General features: G+C 54.3%; 1 protein-coding gene across 1 annotated transcript; it reads right to left on the bottom strand.

Annotated features, from left to right (window-relative positions):
- Positions 1–11,725: 11,725 nt before the first annotated feature.
- LOC147650204 (maestro heat-like repeat-containing protein family member 7) lies at positions 11,726–17,925 on the bottom strand. Its single transcript, XM_086853046.1, has 15 exons — positions 16,817–17,925; positions 16,460–16,524; positions 16,201–16,350; positions 15,879–16,027; positions 15,447–15,594; positions 15,013–15,200; positions 14,786–14,923; positions 14,401–14,515; positions 14,110–14,247; positions 13,731–13,907; positions 13,451–13,606; positions 13,191–13,292; positions 12,696–12,798; positions 12,376–12,432; positions 11,726–12,084 (listed from the first exon to the last, which is right to left on the bottom strand). The coding sequence occupies exons 1-15, from the start codon at positions 16,953–16,955 to the stop codon at positions 11,894–11,896; spliced, it is 2,016 nt and encodes a 671-aa protein (XP_086709172.1). The 5' UTR covers positions 16,956–17,925; the 3' UTR covers positions 11,726–11,893.
- Positions 17,926–18,870: the final 945 nt, after the last annotated feature.

Genomic DNA, 18,870 nt, shown 5'->3' with positions numbered 1-18,870 from the left:
ACAAAGAGAACCCCAAGTCCAGCCACTCACAGCCAGGCCTGCCATGACTGCAGCTGGTGAGATGGGCACTCCTGGACACACAGCAGCCACTGGGACACTCCTCACCCCTCCATCCTACACAGAACTCCAAGTTCTTGCTGTCAAAGGGCTTTCTTTGCTATGGATAGAGGGGAAAAATGCAGAAAAACAATAAAAGAATAAAAGCCAACCTGAGGATGTCCAAGCAAGGGTTGATCTGACTGAGGCTCAGGACACTCTTGTCCCCCATGATTCCTCCCAAAACCTGCTGAGCTTTAAAAAGGACACTGAAATAGGCTCAGTTTTGTGCCAAAGTCTCTCACAGCCTCTCCAGCACCAAGTTTTAGTGGATCAGCCATCAGGATCCCCACCAGGCTGAGTGAGAACTCCTGCATTCCCTGGCACCCTGAATTCCAAGGCCAAAGCCAAACAAAACAAGCAGAGCAAACCCTGCTCCTTCCCCTTCCCCCTCCCAGCCAGGTGGGCAAGGCAAACCATTCCTGCTGAAATACAGCTCTCAATTGGAAAGGGCTCCAAGATTGATGTGTCCCCTGAACGAGAAAGCTGACAAGAGGGGGAAAATATTATTAAAAATAAAATACATCAATCACTCCACAAATTATACTCCAATACGTCCTTCAGGCAGGAAGGTCCCTGCTTGGTGCTGTATTCTCTTTCTTTGGGATTTGCTTTCTTTAGGGAACACACGGATTGCAGCAGCTGAGTGGATCATTTAAGTGGATCCTGCACATAACAGACACAAAATGTGTGTGGGGCATCGCTGTGAGGTGTTCTGGGAGGGATGGGATCGTTCCAGAGCATCTCTGGGCTCATTTCTGCAGCACAACACACTGAGAACACCAGCAAGGGCTGGGGAGCACTGGGAGAAACCCCTGAGCCACTTTCCTTCCTCCTCCCTCCCTGCAGAGGATGCTCCTTCCTCATCCTCTGAGCCACAGGGCTTTTCCCTCCATTGTCATTCCTTCTCTTCAGCTGCATCCCAGTGCTTGTGTTTGGATTTGATACTGGGAATGAAAAATCAAAGCTTTCCTGGTGTTCCAGGAAAGGGATCCTCACAGGGATCAGCCAGGTCTGACACAGCATCCTCAAGTTAAAGCTCCAAATAAGATCTGTTCTTACCTCTGCTTTTTACATCCAGGTAACTTTTCCTTTTCCATTTCCAACTTTTACTATTTAAAGGTGAAACCTTCTGTGGTTTGTGTCTGCCTGAACTGTTTGAGAAGGAAAATGGTTTGAAGAATATTGTGTCTTTTTTGGGGATTTTTTGGGAAGTGAAAGATGCTTTCCCCAGTGATTTGAAAGGAAAATAAGCATAGATGCATTTTTCAGAACTGGAATAACACCAGTTTAAGAAAAAAAAAACAAAAAAAGCACAATCAACAGTTTCAAGTGAAACACTTGAAAATCAGATTAATAAATCAGGTCACTTCTGAGCAGGAGCAGCTGATCTCTGTCCCTTCAGTCAGCTTCTGTGTGATGCTTTGCTTTGCTTCTTTCTGTAGAGGAGCCAAACTAATTCCTTTCCCCTCCACTCCCCTTCTGGCACCGGTGGAAAATCTTCTCCCATCCCTGCTGGAGTGCTCTGCAGGAGGCTGGTGTGGCTTTGTCAGGGGTAAAAGCAGTCTGAGGAAGGTGCAAAGTGGGAGCCTGGGAAAGGATGGAAGGTCTGCAGCCTCTGTGCTGTGTAAAATGCTGCAAAAACTGCCCTGAAGACTGGCCAAAACCCCCCTCCCCTCTGTTAAACACAGATTTCTGTCAGGAATGAGGGCTCTGCCCTCAGCTCAGCACTTGGGGACTCCCCATGGAGCCACCCCAAGCATGCAGAGGGCACTGGCACTCCATGGGATGAGGTTTGTGTGGATACAGACCCCAACAACAGCAACCAGAGCTCCCTTCTTGGGTTCCATAAAGCAGATTTAGCTCCTAACCCATCTCTAATATGTCTGCTCCTCGTAGCCAGATGAATAATGAACAAATATAAATCACAAGGAATTTATCTGATGATGGCAAGGAGAGAAAGGGATGAATAATTTATTTGATGGATATTATTCATCCATCCATGGAGCCAGCCAAGTAATGAAAACATTTATTCACAAATCACTCTGTTGACAATCGAAAACTTTGTACAAGAAGTAATTCATATGTATGATTTGACTCCTGGAAAACCCAAACTAGAGAGCTGACCTTGCTGAGGAGCAAGAAGTGCTAAAGCTGGGCTTATCTTAGACCCACCCCACGATTTCCATCTCTTTCCCATCTCTGGGACTACACAAAACAGATTTCCAGCTCTGAACTATGGAAAACCTGACTTTCATCCACAGCCACCACCAAAAATCATTAAAACATGGCACATGACTTTCCCATGAAGGCAGAGATGCTCTTCCCACCAACCAAGCCCCACTCCAGACTGCAGGAGCTCCCTCCATAAATAAACCACTAGAAAAGCCTAAAAATAACTGTTTATTTTTCTTCCAGAGGACATTCAGCTGCTTTCCAAGCTCTGGGCAGTTTATTCCATTATCAGAACTCCTTCCTCCATCCCATCTTAGAGCTTCCAGACTGTTTAAATAACCCAAAGTGTCCATATTCCCTCTAAGTAACAGGAACAACAGTCAAGCAAAGTCAGAGCTGCCACAGATGGAAATATGCTATTTATGGCCCCCTGAATTTCAGTCACTAGTATATGGCCTCAGCTCCTCTAAAAAGGATCACAAATCTACACAAAGTCCCCACGTGCAGCTCTGTGCTTTTGGGTCCTCCAAGATATTTAAAATCCCATGGAGATGGAGTGCTCCCTATTGACCATCCAAACACAAAGAAACTATCCCAACATGACTATGGAATAAATCACCATCTGCTTCCAAGAAGGTGAGGAGGAAGAATTCCTGCAGCCACAGCTCTGGAGCTGGTGAAGCAGAAAACTCGTCATGGTTCAATTAATCTCACAAAAAGAATCAAAATCATGGCTGCCTCTCTGAAATAGATGCAAATCTCCATTCCCCTCTGGTGAGTGAGGCAGGGCTGGCAATCCTGTCTGAGCAGGTTGCTTATGAGATTTTAGTGCTTGTGGGAAAGCACAAGGGCACAATCCTGGGCATCTGGCATTTGCAAGGTGCTGTCTCCTCCCAGCTGAGGGCAGGAGAATGAACAGAAAAGCTCAGGCAGGGCAGACAGCTGGGGGCTCTTTGTAACAGACCCTGAAGACCTAAATTTGGGGGGAGAAAGGTGGGAGGGATTAGAGAAGCCTGGGATGATTTAGGACACAGAGCCAAGCTTCACACTTAATTCCCAGCAAAAGCTCAATAAAGGCAGATGTGCTCACAATTAAGAAACTGCTCTTGGAATCTCAGACTGGTTTGGGCTGGGAGGGACCTTAAAGGTCACCCAGTGCCACCCCTGCCATGGCAGGGACACCTTCCACTGTCCCAGCTGCTCCAAGCCCTGTCCAGACTGGCCTTGGACACTTCCAGGGATCCAGGGGCAGCCCCAGCTGCTCTGGGCACCCTGTGCCAGGGCCTGCCCACCCAGAGTAAAAGATTTCTTTGCCATTATCCAATCTAAGTTTGTCCTCCTTCAGTTTAGAACCATTCCCCTTGTCCTGACACTGTCTGCCCATATGAAAAGCCTCTCTTCCTCTGTTTCATAGGCCACTTCAGGCATGGGAAGTGGCTCTGAGGACTCCCCAAAACCTTCTCTTCTCCAGGCTGAACCTCCCCAGCTCTCCAGGTCTGTCTCTACACATCAGAGGTGCTCCAGCCCTCCCTCATCCCTACCTCCACCTGCAGCAGGATGGGATCTGAGCAGCAGGACCTCAGCCAAAGTCCCAGCCCAGGCACTCAGCTTTTGGTCCAAATTCAAAAACCCCTCTGTCTCTTGCTCCCCAGCAGCCAAAGGGAGATCACCCGGAGGGACCATCCCCTGCTCAGAGCCAGCTCCAGGGGTGACCAGCCCTCACCCCAAAGAGCAGCTCCCTCCTCCCCCATCCTCAGCCAGGGCATAGTTCCCATGAAAGTTTTCAGTGGCCCACAAAAACAGCCACAAAATCAGCAAAGTTTCATCTAAAAAATAACCCAGAGCTGGGCTTGGAGCCTTCCCTGGAAGCAGAGCTTTGGTTGAGACACAATTCCCTGTGGAATTCCCATGGGGAGTCTCTGATCAATTAGAGAACAAAAGCTGCTTTATCCAGCCCTGCTCTCCTGCTGAGGGGCCATACTGAATACCAGACAGTATCTCCTTAAACCAGAGAGATTCCCCATTCCAGCAGCAGATATCTGGGCAGCCTCTGTACAGCGCAACACCTTTCCCTAATATATAATGCTTCCATTTCTAGAGCCCTTCAGTAGCACTGTACTCAGAAGAGCTACTAAAATAATCACAGTCAATATTCTGGAGTCTTAACAGAGGCTTTAGTACCATTTATAAGTGGAATTTGTAGTAAACCACTCCTGCCTGGAGAGCAGGATCTCACTGAGAGCCCAAGAACTTCAGAAGTATTGAAAAGCTCCACCACAACCATTCACCTGCTGCATTTTAAATTTTGAATTTTCATTCATTCTCCCCTAATTACCAAACCCAGCCCTTCCTCTTAGCTCCAATTAAACCTCCATAGGCGTCTTCTAAGCCAGATTTAAGGGAAATGTGAACCACAAGAATTTGCCAGCAAATTTTATTTAAAGAAGCAGAGAAGTCTCTACCCTCAAGTAAATGTCTCCAGATTCAGCCAGCAGCAGGAGAGCTGAGGGCAAGGTCTGCTAGCACTTCTCTGTCCTCATTCCCAGGAGGATGGGATGGGATGCTCCTGCCTCAAGCATGGGGCTGACCAAAGGGATGGAAGAGGAAAAGAGGAGTTGGTATTTCACATTTTTGAGACTTTTTTTTTTGTTTTGCAGGCAGCCAAGCCAGCCTGGAGGCACCAAACAACATCAGCTAAAGGCATCCTGAGGGTTTTGCTGGGATGGGCAGGGTGGTCACTGATGTGCAGGTCACGTCCAGCAGCTCCCTGTGTCCAGTGCTGGGCAGGAGCAGGAGCTGGGCACTGAGGAGAGCCAGCTGTCCTGGAGCTCCATCTAGTGCAAGGCACCCTGGATTTATCCTGTCTCCACATCTGGGGAAGCTCCTGGAGCCACAGGATTTCCAGAGACTTTGCACTTCACGATTCCCCCCATTTGCAGCTGTTGCTGCTGCTGGTGACACCATAAAAACACAGTTCAGGTGCATTTACAGCCAGGAAGGTACCAAAAGGACAGGGATTCTCTCTTCTTTTAAATCCTCTGGTTAGTTTTCAACTTGGAAGTACTTGGGGCTGCAAAAAGTGTTGTTCACAAGCTCTGCAACCTCTGAAAGAGCAGAGCAGCAGCAGGGCTCAGGTGGCTCAAACACAGCTCTGGTTTTCAGAAGGATTCCGACTTTTCACGTCTTGACTCCTCCATTGTCTTTGAAAGCCTTCACCACACCAGAAGGGCTCAGAGCTTCAGAAAAAGGTGGTTTCCCCTGAAAATCTTGCTGGGAGCTGCCAGCAAACAGGGAACCACACCATGAGCGTGAGAGGGTGAGCTCCTGGTTTTATTTTAAACACCAGTATCAAAAAGGGGGGAGAAAAAATAAAAATAAAGAGGCCTATTTGGAAAAACAGAAATGTTAATTTTCAAAGGAATTACAGAAAAAATGGGATAAGATCCTTCTCATTGCTTTTTCGCCAGATACACTGAGCTGGACACAGAGACTGAGGATTTCTCTCCCCAGTGAAAATCCTTTTCCTAAAGCCCCTCTGCCATCCATGGCCACCACAACAGCCCCAGATCCCAGTGTTCTCCCCTCCTCCTGCACAGCTGCTCCTCAGGGAAGCCAAGACTTTGTGCACCTCATTATATTTTTAACCACACCCGCTATTCAGGCACTTTCAACTCCTGAGAGGGAGGGGAGATTTAAACAAAGAGAGATGTGTAAATACCTGAATAAGGACATGAATGATTAAGAGAAATAACTGTTAATAACTGTTAATTGTTTCCATGCCAATTGCCAAGATGCAGTAGAGGCTACAAGGGATTTCCAGCTATTAACAGGTGAGGAGGCAGTGGTGTTCAATGAAGGTCAAAGAGTGATTTATACAATGTGCTACAACACTTCTGCTCACTTTTTTATTAAATGTCTCTGCAGTGCTATTCCCTGGGAATTCCTGTTTTACACAACTTAAAACTGCTCAGCTTTCCATGACATCACAGGATCATTAAGGTTGGAAAAGCCCTCTAAGATCATCAAGTCCAATTTTTAACCAAACACCAGCATTCCCACTAAACTGTATTGCCACGTGCCACGAATACTTGGCTTTTGAACACTTCCAGGGATGGTGACAACAACATCTGTGGCCAAAATGTGATGGTTTGGAGCCAACAGTGGGATATCCCCTAATGCACAACTCCTGCTGGAGAAATCTCAGGGAAACTCCATGCTGCCAGGCTTGGGAGTTTGAAAACTCTCAAAACCAAAAAAGAAATCAAAGCACAAATGTGTTTGTTCCTTGGAATAAAATACCTGTGGTTTCCCATGCTGGCTGCAGCCCCCCATCCCAGGGGATTCTCCGTTTTGTGTGGGCCCATCAGCTGCTGGTTTAATTTGGCCATGAGTTCCACATGTCTCACAAAACCCTCTTTAAACAACTTCCAGAAATGCTTTTATTCCGAGGATGTTCTGACTTCATCCCCCTCCCTAAATGACCCTTTTACAGCACAGCCTGAGCAGCTGAAGGGAAGCAGAGTTGTTCTCTCCCTGCTATCACAATCAAGTTGTTTGGTATAAAATGTGGCTGAGGAGTGAATCCATAATGTTCCTGGCCATGTAAGGAAACTGCTATTACCAGGAGGAAAATGCAGGTAGTAACTCTGCGGGTTTTTCTCCACTGGAACTGTAATTAATGTGGATGCTGTGCACTAAGTACAGGGAGAAATACAGACTTCAGAGCAGTGAAAATGCATCTCATTAACACCGGAACTACTGTATCGTCCAAATGCATTATGTTCAGCAAGGAAAAGCTGGGTAATTGAATTCCCACCAAAGCACAGTTCATCTGCATCAAACAGCACCATGCTCATCGTGCAGCTCCTTCGGGCTGCTGCTGGAAATGAGGATTAATTAGGATACCTGCTCGTTACTCACAGAGCAGGCACACACACTGTGGTCAGGCTTGGGGCTGTAGTGAGAGGCTCTGCTCAAACCCCAGCCAGGCAGAGCAAGGCAACTCCAAAACTTTGGATCTTCTTGCACTCAAGATGCACCAAGAGTCAACATTTTTTTTTTTGTCCGTGAAGAAAAAGCTGGCAAAAAACCCCAACAATTCACAGGAAGACACCTCTGCTGCATAAATATTTCAGTAATAACTAATAAGTGATTTATGGAATTGGTTTTGAATTATTCTAGGCTGGATTGGCTCGAGTGGCAGGGATGTGCATAAATCATTCCATGCACAGCACCCCCCAATCCCAACATGCAGCTAATGAACCCTCCGGAGCCAAACACACTCCTCCTTCAGGAAGAACCCACTGATCTGCAGCATTTTAATGGGTAAATTATTATTAATTTAAATAAATACATGAAAAACTCCCAAATACATCAGAGGAGAGAGTTTGGGAAGGGGAAGGAGGCATCCAGACAGAAACAGCAGAGAGGGTTTGGAGGTTTGGAGCTGGAAATCTGTGCTTTGAGCAGTCTTTCAGTCAGATCCAAGTGGGACTAATCCATCCCTTTGCTGCAGAACCTCCCATCCATGAGCCCCAGCACTGGGGTGTGTAAGGGCAGCAGGAGCTCGTTAAATGCATTTTAACTCATTATCATCATGTATTCTCCCTTTTCCTCCCCTGTCACATGTTCACCAGAGCCCCAGCACACGGCTCTCTGGTATCCCACCGACACAACTTCCAGGCTGAGAAACCCCTGCAAAGCCAAACCCCAGAGTTATTCTGGGCAGAGGCATCTTGGAGTAAAGCAGCACACGGAGAGGAGGTCACCCCATCTCATCTTGGGGTCCTGGTATGATTTTCCTCCACATTCACCCCAGACCCTGATCCCCCCCAAAGCCCCCCACAGTGAGAAGGGGCCAGCCCCCTCAGCATGCCCTTTGGGTGTCATTTTGGGCTGTAGGGGAGGCAGTGGGAGCAATCCATCACCCTCAACCTTTGGAAAACCGGTGACTGCTGGGATATCATTTTAAGCTGCCACTTGGGTGAATTTTACTCCCTAGAGGTGCAAAGGATGCTGAGCTCTGGCTCATTCTGGCTCCCTAAGGTGGGACATGATCCCATCACTCCCAAGACCTCACTGTGCTCACCAGTGCCTCAGCTCCCATGCAGCCTGGCACACCCCATTACTTCAGTGCTTCAAATCCCATTATTCAGCTCTAACGAGGAAATCATTTTAATTAAGGAAATTAAAAATGTATTTGCTTTGGAATTTTAAGTAGGTGTTAATTTGAAGGGATGAAAAAGAGCCATGCAGCCTGTTTGTGTGAGGAGCAGCAGGGGATGGGGATGGAGGAGGGGAAGGGCCCTCTGCAGCACCTGGGGTCCCTGGGGAGCAGGGGCAGGGCACTAAGGCAGGAGCAGCAAAAGGCAGAGCCACCCCCCAGCTAAGGAGGGCTCCTGCTGATTCCATTCCTGCAGGAGAGTGGAGCCAGGTGGGAGTCAGGCTTTTCTCCCAACAAGTGACAAAAGGAGTAGGGCCTCCAGTTACACCAGGGGAAGTTTAGATTGGATGTTAGGGAAAATTTCTTCATGGAAAGGGCTGTCAAACACTGGAACAGCTGCCCAGGGCAGTGGTGGATCCTCCATCCCTGGAGGAATTTCAAACCCCTGTTGATGTGGCACTTGGGAACATGGTTTAGTTTAGCAGTGCTGGGAGAACAGCTGGCAGTCAATGATCATAAAGCACTTTTCCAACCTTAATGATTCCACAGATCTATGAAATACAGCAAAAAAGGTGTTGGAAAATCCTTCAGAGAAGCTCTGAAGCCGTGAGGCCACAAGGAGGGACAAGAATATTCCCAAAGTGGCCCTGGGTCCCCATGGGCTGCAGTGTCCTCTCGTGTCCCCTGGTCCCCAAGGGCTGAGGTTCACCTGGAGGTGCCAGGTCCTGCTTCCATTCCCTCCTTCACTTGTTGCTAGTCTCCAACACCACAAGACTCCATCAGCAGTGTCCCAGGCTTTCCACAGGTGCCACCAACCCACTGGGAGCTCAGCTGAGTGCCAGTGCCACGGGGGGTGGGGGGGGTGGCTTTTGGCCAGAAGGAAGGAGATGCTTCTCACTTTGTGTCCTTGCAGCAGAGACAGCCCAGAGAAGGCTGCAATGCAAGGCTCAGCTTAATGCAGCAGGGTAAGAGTCCTATCAAAAACAGCAGCTAATTAGTTAAGCAATACCCAGTGTTATTAATGCTGCAGCTCTGCCATCACCCATGTATTTATAATAATAGTGTTCCCACTGTAATAGCATTAATCATAATGGATTTACTAAGAAATTAAGGGGGAAGGGATATTATCTCTCTCGGGAACAGCACTTGACAGCAGCCCTATTTACTGTGTGGATTTGGATTGGTTTAATTCTCAATGTCTCGCTCATTAATCTGCTTTTCCAACAGCCCCTCACAAACACCCCTCTGGAAGCACAACCACAGGAGGAGGGAGGCAGGACAAGCACAGCCGGCTGAGGGGGGCTCAGGCAGAGCAGCCCCAGCGAATCCTGGCACAGGGTCAGCACAACCACCAGGGCTGTCTCATGGGGTGTGAGGGCACGGTCCTCTCCTGCCTTGGTGGGCAGTGTGCACGTCTGGGCATCACCCTCTTCTCCAGCCAATCTGCTATTCTCAGCTCCATGCTTAAAAACTCCTTAGCTTTACCTGGTGAGCAAGGAATAGTCAGCATCTCTTCCCAACATTTATAACAAGAGCTCAAAGGTTTTATTGAAACTTGTTTTCCCATATGCCTTTCTCCTCATCAGGCTTCTGGCTCGGGACACTTGGACCAAGAGCAGCTTGTCCAAGCCAGGGAATGCAGTGAGACACCCACAAAGCTCAGGCCCACCAGCCTAACCAGAACCCATTGAGCTTTCACCAACAGCTCCTGTCTGATGAAAATGAAAGATTAATGTATGTCCTGAAAGTCAGATGATCTGAGTAAAGTTAAATCCTGATGAAAATCAAAGCTTGGTAAAAATTAAAGCCTGAAGTCCAAAGTGATCCAGTGATTTTTACCAGGAGTACGGCTTTCCTTGGTTAGTTTATAGCTGTGAGGAAAGACAGAGACATTTTATCACAGCTTGCATTATGATGCCTTGCCTGGGAGAGTGGAAGTGGCCTGGAAGCTGTGCACCTGTCAGCAGGAAAACAAGCTGGAGGAAAAAGGCTCCCAAATCCCAGAAAGCCCTGGAGCCTCCTGGGCTGGTGTCCCCAACAGGGGCAGCTGGCTGTCCTCAGTGCTGGCCTCCAAGGAAACACTGGGATTCCACTGGATTTATTGTACCTATCCATTGCATCACACAAAGGATCTGAGGACACCTGGCTAATTTTTTCACCCCAAGTTCTTGATACACAAATAAACACACTTCCCCCTTTTCTTTGTCCATTTAATATTTTTTTCTTTCTATTTTCTGCTTGAGGAGAGGGCTGGGCTGAGATTCATGAGTGTTCAGGAACACCCCCATGTCCAGCCCCCAGCCAGGGAGGCCGCAGTGAAGCCTCCTCAAGGTCTTCTCTCCTCCTGGCTGAGCAGCCCCTGCTCTCTCAGCCTTTCCTCAGAGCAGAGGGGCTCCAGCCTGCGGCATCTCTGGGGCCTCCACTGCCTTGCCTCCAACAGCTCCAGCTCCTTCTGTGCTCAGGACCCCAGAGCTGGGGCAGGGGTGAGCCCGGGAGGGGCTGCAGCTTCATGGGCACCAGCAGGGAATTTTGTGTTATCCCTGGAGAGGAACTAAATGCACTCTGGTGTTGAGGGATAAAATGAAAGGAATCAAGCCTGCCCTGGGCAGGGTTGCCACCAGCACCAGCATTTCCTTGTGCAGTCTGAAGGGATCTGTCAGGGGCAGATCCCAGGGCTCCCCTTGCTCCGGCCCCCAGCCCAAAGCAGCTGCAAGGATGGCAGGGCTGGGCTGTGGGTCCGTGCCCAGCTCAGTTTGGAGCTCCCTGTGCCACCACAAGCACAGGCTCCAAAGCAAACCCTGCCCATGGGGACACAGCAGCCGTGCAACGCTGGCACCCTGCAGCTGAGGCCGAGCCTGCAGCACCTTGGGGTACCCACACAGCCCAGACTGTCCCCAAGGCTTCCTGGAGCCTGAGCCCGGGCTCAGAGGCCCCAGGGCTCCCTTCTGGGGAGCTCCAGAGGAACCGAATAGAGAGAGCCTCGGAGCCCTCAGCAATCCCGCCAGGAACCCACGGGCTGCAGGACACAGACGGTGCTTCCTGGCTGGGAGAAGCCTCGTGCCCATCTCCAGGCACCACAATCACAGCGATCCCCACAGCTCCAGCCCCTGCCCAGCTCCTCTGTGGGCAGCGTTAAGGCTTCAGCAGAACCACCCAAGGCCGAGGGCCTTCTGGCCATTTTCCCTTCCCCACTGCACGCCTGGGCGGCTTGCTGAGCACAAGCACCCTTTTCCCCTCTCCCCCTATGCCCTGCGCACACTGGACACCAGAGAAAGCACCTGAGACACTGGGTATGAGAACACATTCTATATTTCTATATATAATTCTATACCTATATTCTATATATTTCTAATTCTATATTTCTATACTATAAAGAACAACAAAGAAGGAAAAAAAAAAAAACCAAAAGAAAAATCCTGCCCGGCTCAGATGGCCCCGGCAGACAGAGAGCCTCTCAATTCAGCTCTCCTCAGAGCTCCAGCAGCACAGCCAGCCACGGGCCCACAGACAAGGGCGGTTCTTGCGTGCCCTGCGGAATCCATCTTGCCACCTCTGCCAGATGGAGCCTGGAGCTGCCCGGAGGACAAAGGCTGTTTCCAGAGCCAGACTTCTGATGGCAGGGCTGATGTCCTGTGCCTTGTCATCAAGGGCTGCAAGAGAGAGGAACAGAGGCACGGTCAGATCTGGATCTGTGGGGACCCGAGGAGAGCCCTGTGCAAGGGCCAACCCAGGTGGCTCTGGCCATGGCCAGGAGGGAGCAGGGACCAAAGGGATCAGCCCAAAGCCACTGGACACTATTGGCACTCGTGCCCCTGAAATCTCTGTGTGTGCCCTGGCCACACCAGGCCTGGTCCGCACAGGGAGCAGAGCCCTGGGCAGCCGGGGCAGGGATTGCAGCTCCCCTTGGCAGCCGGGGCTGGCAGCCCGCTGCCCTCACTCACCCTGACAGATGCTCTGGAGCTCTCGTTTGTTCCCCCGGAGGTGCTGCCCGGCCATCCCTGAGAACACAGAGCCTGTCAGGGTCCCAGCAGCACAGCTCCCTGCCAGCGGCGCTGCCAGCCCTGGGGCCACACGGCCTCCTGCCCCGGCAGGGCTCAGCCCCGGCCCTTGCCGCATCCTGACTCAGCCCAAGGGCCCGGCTGCCAGAGGCCGGCAGCAGCAGCCCCGAGGGCAGCCGGGGCTCCAGGGCCGGGGCAGCAGCCGGGGCTGGGGCCGAGCTGTGGCGGGGCAGGGAGGGAGCCCAGCCCGGTTCGTGGCTCACCAATGAACCTGATGGCCGCCGCTCGCAGGGGCTCCTGCGGGCTGTCCAGGTACAGCAGGGCCCGGTGCAGGTGCTCAGCCGCTCGGCTCCTGTCCTGTGCCAGCTGCAGAGAGCGGCGGGAGGGAAGGGTTGGTGCGGGCTCTGCCCCTCGGCCGGGCACTGCTGCCTGCGGCCAGCCCCGGCCTCCCGTGCCCGCCCAGCCCTGAGGCACCGGGCAGCAGCCGCTGGCGCCGGGCTCTGGAGGGGGCAGAGGGCCGGCTGCTGCCCGGGGAGCCGCGGTGCTGCCCTGCCCGACAGAGCAGCGGTGCCGGGGCTCCATGGGCACACGGCTCGGGGCCACAGGGGGCTGGAGTAGAGCCCGCGGGGCCCAGGGAAGGGAGCAGCGTGTGGGGCACAGGCTGGCGGCCCTGGGTGCGGCACTGGGCAGGGCACAGCTGCCAGCCGCACACACTGAGCTTCTCCAGCCTGGGGCTGGGGCTTCCAGCCCGCCCTTACCAGGCCCTCGCCGAACCTCCAGGTCTGATCCACCCGCAGCATCTTCTGGAGATCCTTCCTCTTCAGGAATCGGGCGGAACAGAGCAGCGTTTCCCGGGAGGCCTGGAGAGCAGCAGAGACCCAGAGATGGCACCACAGCCCAGGGCACAGGACCCACGTCCCTGGGCCAAGACCAGGAGGGAGCTGCAGCCTGCGAGGCAGCAGAGCAGGAGGCAGCCGAGTGCCCTGCCAGGGAGCCACGGCAGCTGCCGAGTCCTCACATCAACCACGCGCTGGTTCTCGTTGTGGCAGTGCAAGGAGAGTGGGAGCAGGCTCTGCTGCACGTGGGACTTCAGGGCCTTTTTTCCCTCCTTTGGTAGAAAATCCATCATCTCTCGAAAGATGAACATGGAGCACAGCTGCACCTGGCTATCGTCCTGTACGAAAGGAAGAAATAAAGACCTCAGCATCAGCTGCTTCAGGCCCACCTGGGCACAGGCCTGCAAATGCCCAGGGCACAGTGCCCAGGCAGCAGCCATGGCTGGAGACACAGAGCCTTACATTGTCAAAGAGCGGCAGGAGCGCCTCAGCCAGCTGCAGGCCCAGGGGGATGGTTATCGGGCCACCATTGTAGAGGAACAAACGGCTGAGGAGAGCGATGCTCATCCCAAGCACATGGCTGTCGTTTTCCCCCAGGAGCTCCACGAGCCTTTCATGCAGGCCCCACATTCTTTTGGCCTGTGTGGAACACAAGTGTGTGAAATGCCACCCTGCTGCCACAGGGCCCAGAGGCCAAAGGCCTGTGCCAAAGGCCTGGGGCAGGAGGCAAGAGGCAGGAGGCAGGAGAGCTGGCAGCAGCTGCCTCAGTGCCCAAAGGCCAGCCAAGCGCAAGCCACTGCCTTCCCCAGCCCCACGCCGGCAGCCGCTGCCCCCTTCTCACCATGGAGGAATTCTTGCCGAGCACCACAAGGCCTCTGAGTGCCAAGCGACGCCTCTCCCTGCACTCGCTCTGCAGTTTGTTTGATGCGATCTCCAGGACTCTGTCACGGTATTCACTCGAGTCCAGGCACTCCAACATCTGAAGGGCACAGGCCGGTGATGGGGCAGCAGCGCACAGGGCTGGGCCCAGGCAGCAGCACAGGGCGTGGGCACCGTCCCGGGCGGCTGCGGCACCGAGAGGGCAGAGAGCTGGGAGACAGCTCAGCGAGACAGCGCTGCCCTTCAGGCTCACCTCCACAAGGAACGCCATGGCGGCCAAATCCCCGCGTGCCGTGTCTTTGCTGAGCAGCCCGAGCAGGTAGAACGCAATCGCAGAACACAAGGGTAGGGACACGTGACGCATTGCTCTGACGGGAGGAAAAAGGAACCAAGACCCTGAGCCAGCGGGACAAACCTCTCCATGGACTGACTCCCAGGAGGAGCTTGGCCCTTCTCCACCACCCTGCAAGGGGACCCGGGCCCTTTGGGGGCCAAGCTGCTCTTGGGCACCCTCCTCTCCCTGGCTTGTGCAGTGTCCTTGGCCATCCCTTGGTGACAAGGCCCTCTGGCCCCTGACCACGGGGACTGTGTGGGGCACCCCAGGCACGGGGCACAAACGCTGTTTGGGGGCAGCTCACCTGGCCAGCACACCCACAGCACAGTGGTGCGTGCCAGCACACAGCAGCGTGTCCCAGCCACACTCGTCTTCCACTGCCGCCACCACATCCTCATAGTGCAGTCGGCAGAGCAGGGCCTTCAGGGTCTGCACTGCAAACCTGTGTGCACAGCAAAGCCCAGGTGATGCTGGGAGCACGGGCTGCTGCCCTGGGGACATGGCAGGGACAGGAGGACTGGCATGGAGCACCTGTTGGGGCTGATGGCAAGGCCGTGTTGCTGCTGGCATCTCTTCCAGAAAGTATCGACCTTCTCTGGCAGATCCAATGTGCTGAAGAGCACTTGCAAGAGCAGATGCACCAAGAGACGGGGGAAATACACTGTCACTGCATGTGGGACACAGGGCAGCTGGAGTATCTTCCATATCACCACAGTTGCCTGCGAAGGACAGAGCAGCCTGAGTCAGTGCTCAGTGCCCAGGTGTCCATGTGGCAGGGCCCGAGCGTGGCAGGGAGAGGCCAGTGGAGATGTAGGGACAGCAGCCGGCCTGGTGGCCCTGGAGCTGCTCCTAGGCCAGGTTGGAGCCCAGTGCCTGAGGCAGGGAGATGCCATGGGAGGAGGGAGGATGGAGACCTGAGGGAGAGGTGACCTTGGGGTGAGCAAAGGTCAGCTGCAGAAACTCACAGCCAGGGCCAGGACAGCCGTGTGGTCCCCGTCGGAGGTGCACATGCTGAGCTCTGGCCAGGTGCCCAGCACATCCAGGAGTATCAGCATGGCCGGCTCTGCAGCCCTGCACGAGCACATGATGCTCTTCCACATGGTGGTAGCAGCTCTGTGGGGACAGAGTTCTGTGTCAGGGGGGTCTGGGACACATCACTGTGGCCTGGGCAGCAGCAGGGAGCTGAGCTGGCTGCCAGCCCTGCCTCTGCCCACTGCCCCTCTGTGGCAGCCCAGCCCTGTGGGGACTGGCCCCTGAGGGCAGCAGGCTCGGGGGCTGCTGTGCCAGGGCTGACAAAGGGAGGAGCCACAGGGCCCTGGAATCCTCTGTTTGTCAGACACCTGGGCCAGGCTGTGCAGGGGGATGCCCTGAGCCCTCTGGGCACGTGGGCCCTGTACCTGTCACACCATGGGGCCACACGCAGGAGAGCCATCACCACGTCAGCAGGCTGTGCCTCTGTCAGATCCAGAAGGGGCCTGTACAGATTGTACTCAGGAAACTCATTAGCCTTGAGCCACTGGTGGATGAACCTCACCATGGGGAGCACCTGGAGAAGGCACAGGGAAACTTGGAAAGCTGCCAGCAGGAGTAATGTGCCCAGCTTCCCAGAGAAGTGCTTCCCTTCCCACCGCACTGCCGCGGCCTCAAAGGCTCGCAGTGAGCAGCTGGCGTGGCCAAGCAAATCCTGGGAGGATCGAAGCCAGGCCACAGGCTGCTTACTTGCTTTGGACTGGAAGGACCCTCCTCCACAAGCATGTCCAGCAGGGCAGCACTGGTCTTGGTTTTGAAGATGGGAGAGTATGCTCTGACCACAGTGCCTATGGCACTGGTCTCTTCCTCCCGAATTCTCTTCATGAATTTGCAAATCATCTGCAGCAGAAGGGCAAGAAATGAGGGACATTGCATGGAGTGCTCCAAGCGTGGTGCTGGGCTGAGCAGGGACAGCAGGCCCAGCCCAGGGGGGGATGGCTGCAGGTACCTGCGCTGTTGCGCGGAAGAGGCCACGGCTGCGTTCCTGCTCTCGAGTGCGCTCCATGGCTGCTCCTGGCAAAGAGCGAGCGCAGCTTGAGCTGAGGGGCTGCGGGAGAGGCCGGAGAACACAGCCCAGCCCTGCACTCCCCAGGCAGGGACAGCCCCGGGATGCCCCAGGGCACAGAGTACAGCTCCAGGGTGTCTGCCCCAGCCCCACTTCTGTCCTGTCCATGGGCGTGTCCCCAGGGGATGGGATGGGATGGGATGGGATGGGATGGGATGGGATGGGATGGGATGGGATGGGATGGGATGGGATGGGATGGGACGAGGCCAAGCTGGCTGCAGGCCCAGGTCTGCCGCTCACCCTCCTGAGGTGGCTGAAATTGCTCCAGCTCTCCAGGCTGCTGTGCTGGGGCAGTCCCAGGGCCTTCTTTCTCCTCCTTCACCCAGGTCAGCTTGGGGACACTCGGAGGTCTCTGCTCAACATCACTGCCTGGATTCATGGCTACTCGCAGCAGAGGTGGCTCAGAAAAGGTCTTAGTTGGCAAGTCCTGCAGCTGTGCCTGGAAGGCACCTGCAGGAGTGAAGTCTTGGCAAGGCTGCAGGACAGCCAGTCCTGCACTTGGGTCTCAGGGGCTCGTGCCACAAGGACAGGAGACTCGTCGTCAAGGACCGCGGTGAGGAAATGCCACGGTCTGGGCTCGAGCACACCTGAGAAGTGTGGTGCTTCACCTCACCAGAAGTGAAGCCTCGGGAAGGCTGCAGGTCACCGAGTGCTGTGGTCTGGCCTCGAGGTGACCTGCAGGAGTAACGCCTCAGAAAGGCTCTGGGTCAGCAAGGAATGAGTGCGCCGTGCGGGGGCTCCTCACAGCACCACTCTGTCCCGTCCTGCCCTGTCACGTGCACCAGGCACTGTGGTGTGGCTGTGTCACCGCCAACACTAATGTCACCCCATGTCACAAAGGGCCCTTGGACACCCTGTCCCGTTCCATTCCACGGTTACCATGCTGCACCGTGTCACCAAGGGCCGTTGCACACGCTGCCCCCTGCCCTGGGGCTCCACCCAGCCCGGCCAAAGTGGCCCAGCTTGGAAGCAATGCCTTGGCCCAAGTGTCTCAGACAGCCCAACAGGATCTTTAGGAACAGCTCAAACCTGTGGCTGCAGCAGGAAGGGTGGCAGAAGGTTTCCTGCCTGCTTTGCATTGCTGCAGGGGCTGCTCCTGTCAGAGCCCCCTCTCTGCTGGTGACAGCTTTGCTCTTGGGGACACCGCTCTGCAGCAGCCCAGGAACACGAGCGGTGCCCAGTGCCGGGAGCGCCACCAGTGGTTCCCCCCTGTGCACGGGGACCCCAGCCCCAGGGTGGCTGTGCCAGCACCCCCAGGGACCTCCAGCCTCAGGAACCCAGGGCAAGGGGAAACCACAGCTGTGCAAATGCTGCCTGTGCCCAAAGCAAATGCAAAGACAGCCTGTGACAAACAAGGACAATTTATTTACACAACAGCACCGCCACCAACAATGAACTACAGAATGTATTTATGTTATAAGAATCTTCATAGCAACAATCTATAAAATGTATTTACAATGAAAGGACCTCTATAGCAATTGCAATAAAGAACCTAACTACAGCCTATAGAACATATATACTGAAGGGACTGTGTCCATCATCTCTGTTATTCCTGCAAGAGAAGGAGGCATCTTGGCCACTCCAGCCCAGCCCTGAGGGCTGTTCCTGTGCACGCTCTGGTGCCGTTTCTGCTCTGTCCAGAGCCGCTTCAGCAGCAGCGACTCAGCAGCGCTGCTCGAGGAGACATCACCACCCTCCCCATGGAGGCAGAAGCTGTGCAGACACAGAGCTCTGTGTCAGGGGAGCCTCGGTCTCAGCACCGTGGCCTGGGCAGGTGCGGGGGCCCGGGCTGGCCGCCAGCCCTGCCTCTGCCCGCTGCCCTGGCAGCACCCAGTGGCTGTGCCCTGCCAGGGCCTCCTTGCCCTCCTTGTCGCCAGCCAGCCCAGCCTGGGCACCTCGGGGCTGCTGAGGCCCAGCCTCGAGGGCTTCTGCTGCAGGCATGGCAGTCTCTCAGGGGAAGCACCAGAGCAGCGGGTGACAGGAACAAGGCAACTGCCTGGGGGCTGCTCGTGGCCTCTGACACCCAATTTCCTCAGGGCTTCCACCACCCCGGCCCCTCTGCTCTCCCCCAGCCCGGCCAACCTGCCCGGCAGCGGCGCAGCCCCGATGGAGCTCCAGAGGAGCCGGATTGAGAGAGCCTCAGAGCCCTCAGCAATCCCGCCAGCAACCCACGGGCTGCAGGACACAGACGGCGCTTCCTGGCTGGGAGAAGCCTCGTGCCCATCTCCAGGCACCACAATCACAGCGATCCCCACAGCTCCAGCCCCTGCCCAGCTCCTCTGTGGGCAGCGTTA

Source organism: Cyanistes caeruleus, chromosome 16, assembly GCF_971803275.1.
Source record: "Cyanistes caeruleus chromosome 16, bCyaCae1.hap1.1, whole genome shotgun sequence".
NCBI classification, from domain to species: Eukaryota; Metazoa; Chordata; class Aves; order Passeriformes; family Paridae; genus Cyanistes; species Cyanistes caeruleus.
Note: the sequence above shows the minus strand (reverse complement) of the source record. Positions and strands in the feature narration are given on the sequence as shown.

What these genes read in the sequence shown, in the direction of transcription:
- LOC147650204 (XM_086853046.1), bottom strand. Translation starts at nt 16,955, where the DNA reads ATGAATCCAGGCAGTGATGTTGAGCAGAGACCTCCGAGTGTCCCCAAG. An exon ending in GCTGTGGGTGTGCTGGCCAG is followed by an intron (nt 14,516 to 14,785) that starts GTGAGCTGCCCC and finishes TCCTCCCGTCAG; the next exon opens with AGCAATGCGTCACGTGTCCC. An exon ending in TCGGCAAGAATTCCTCCATG is followed by an intron (nt 13,908 to 14,109) that starts GTGAGAAGGGGG and finishes TGTTCCACACAG; the next exon opens with GCCAAAAGAATGTGGGGCCT.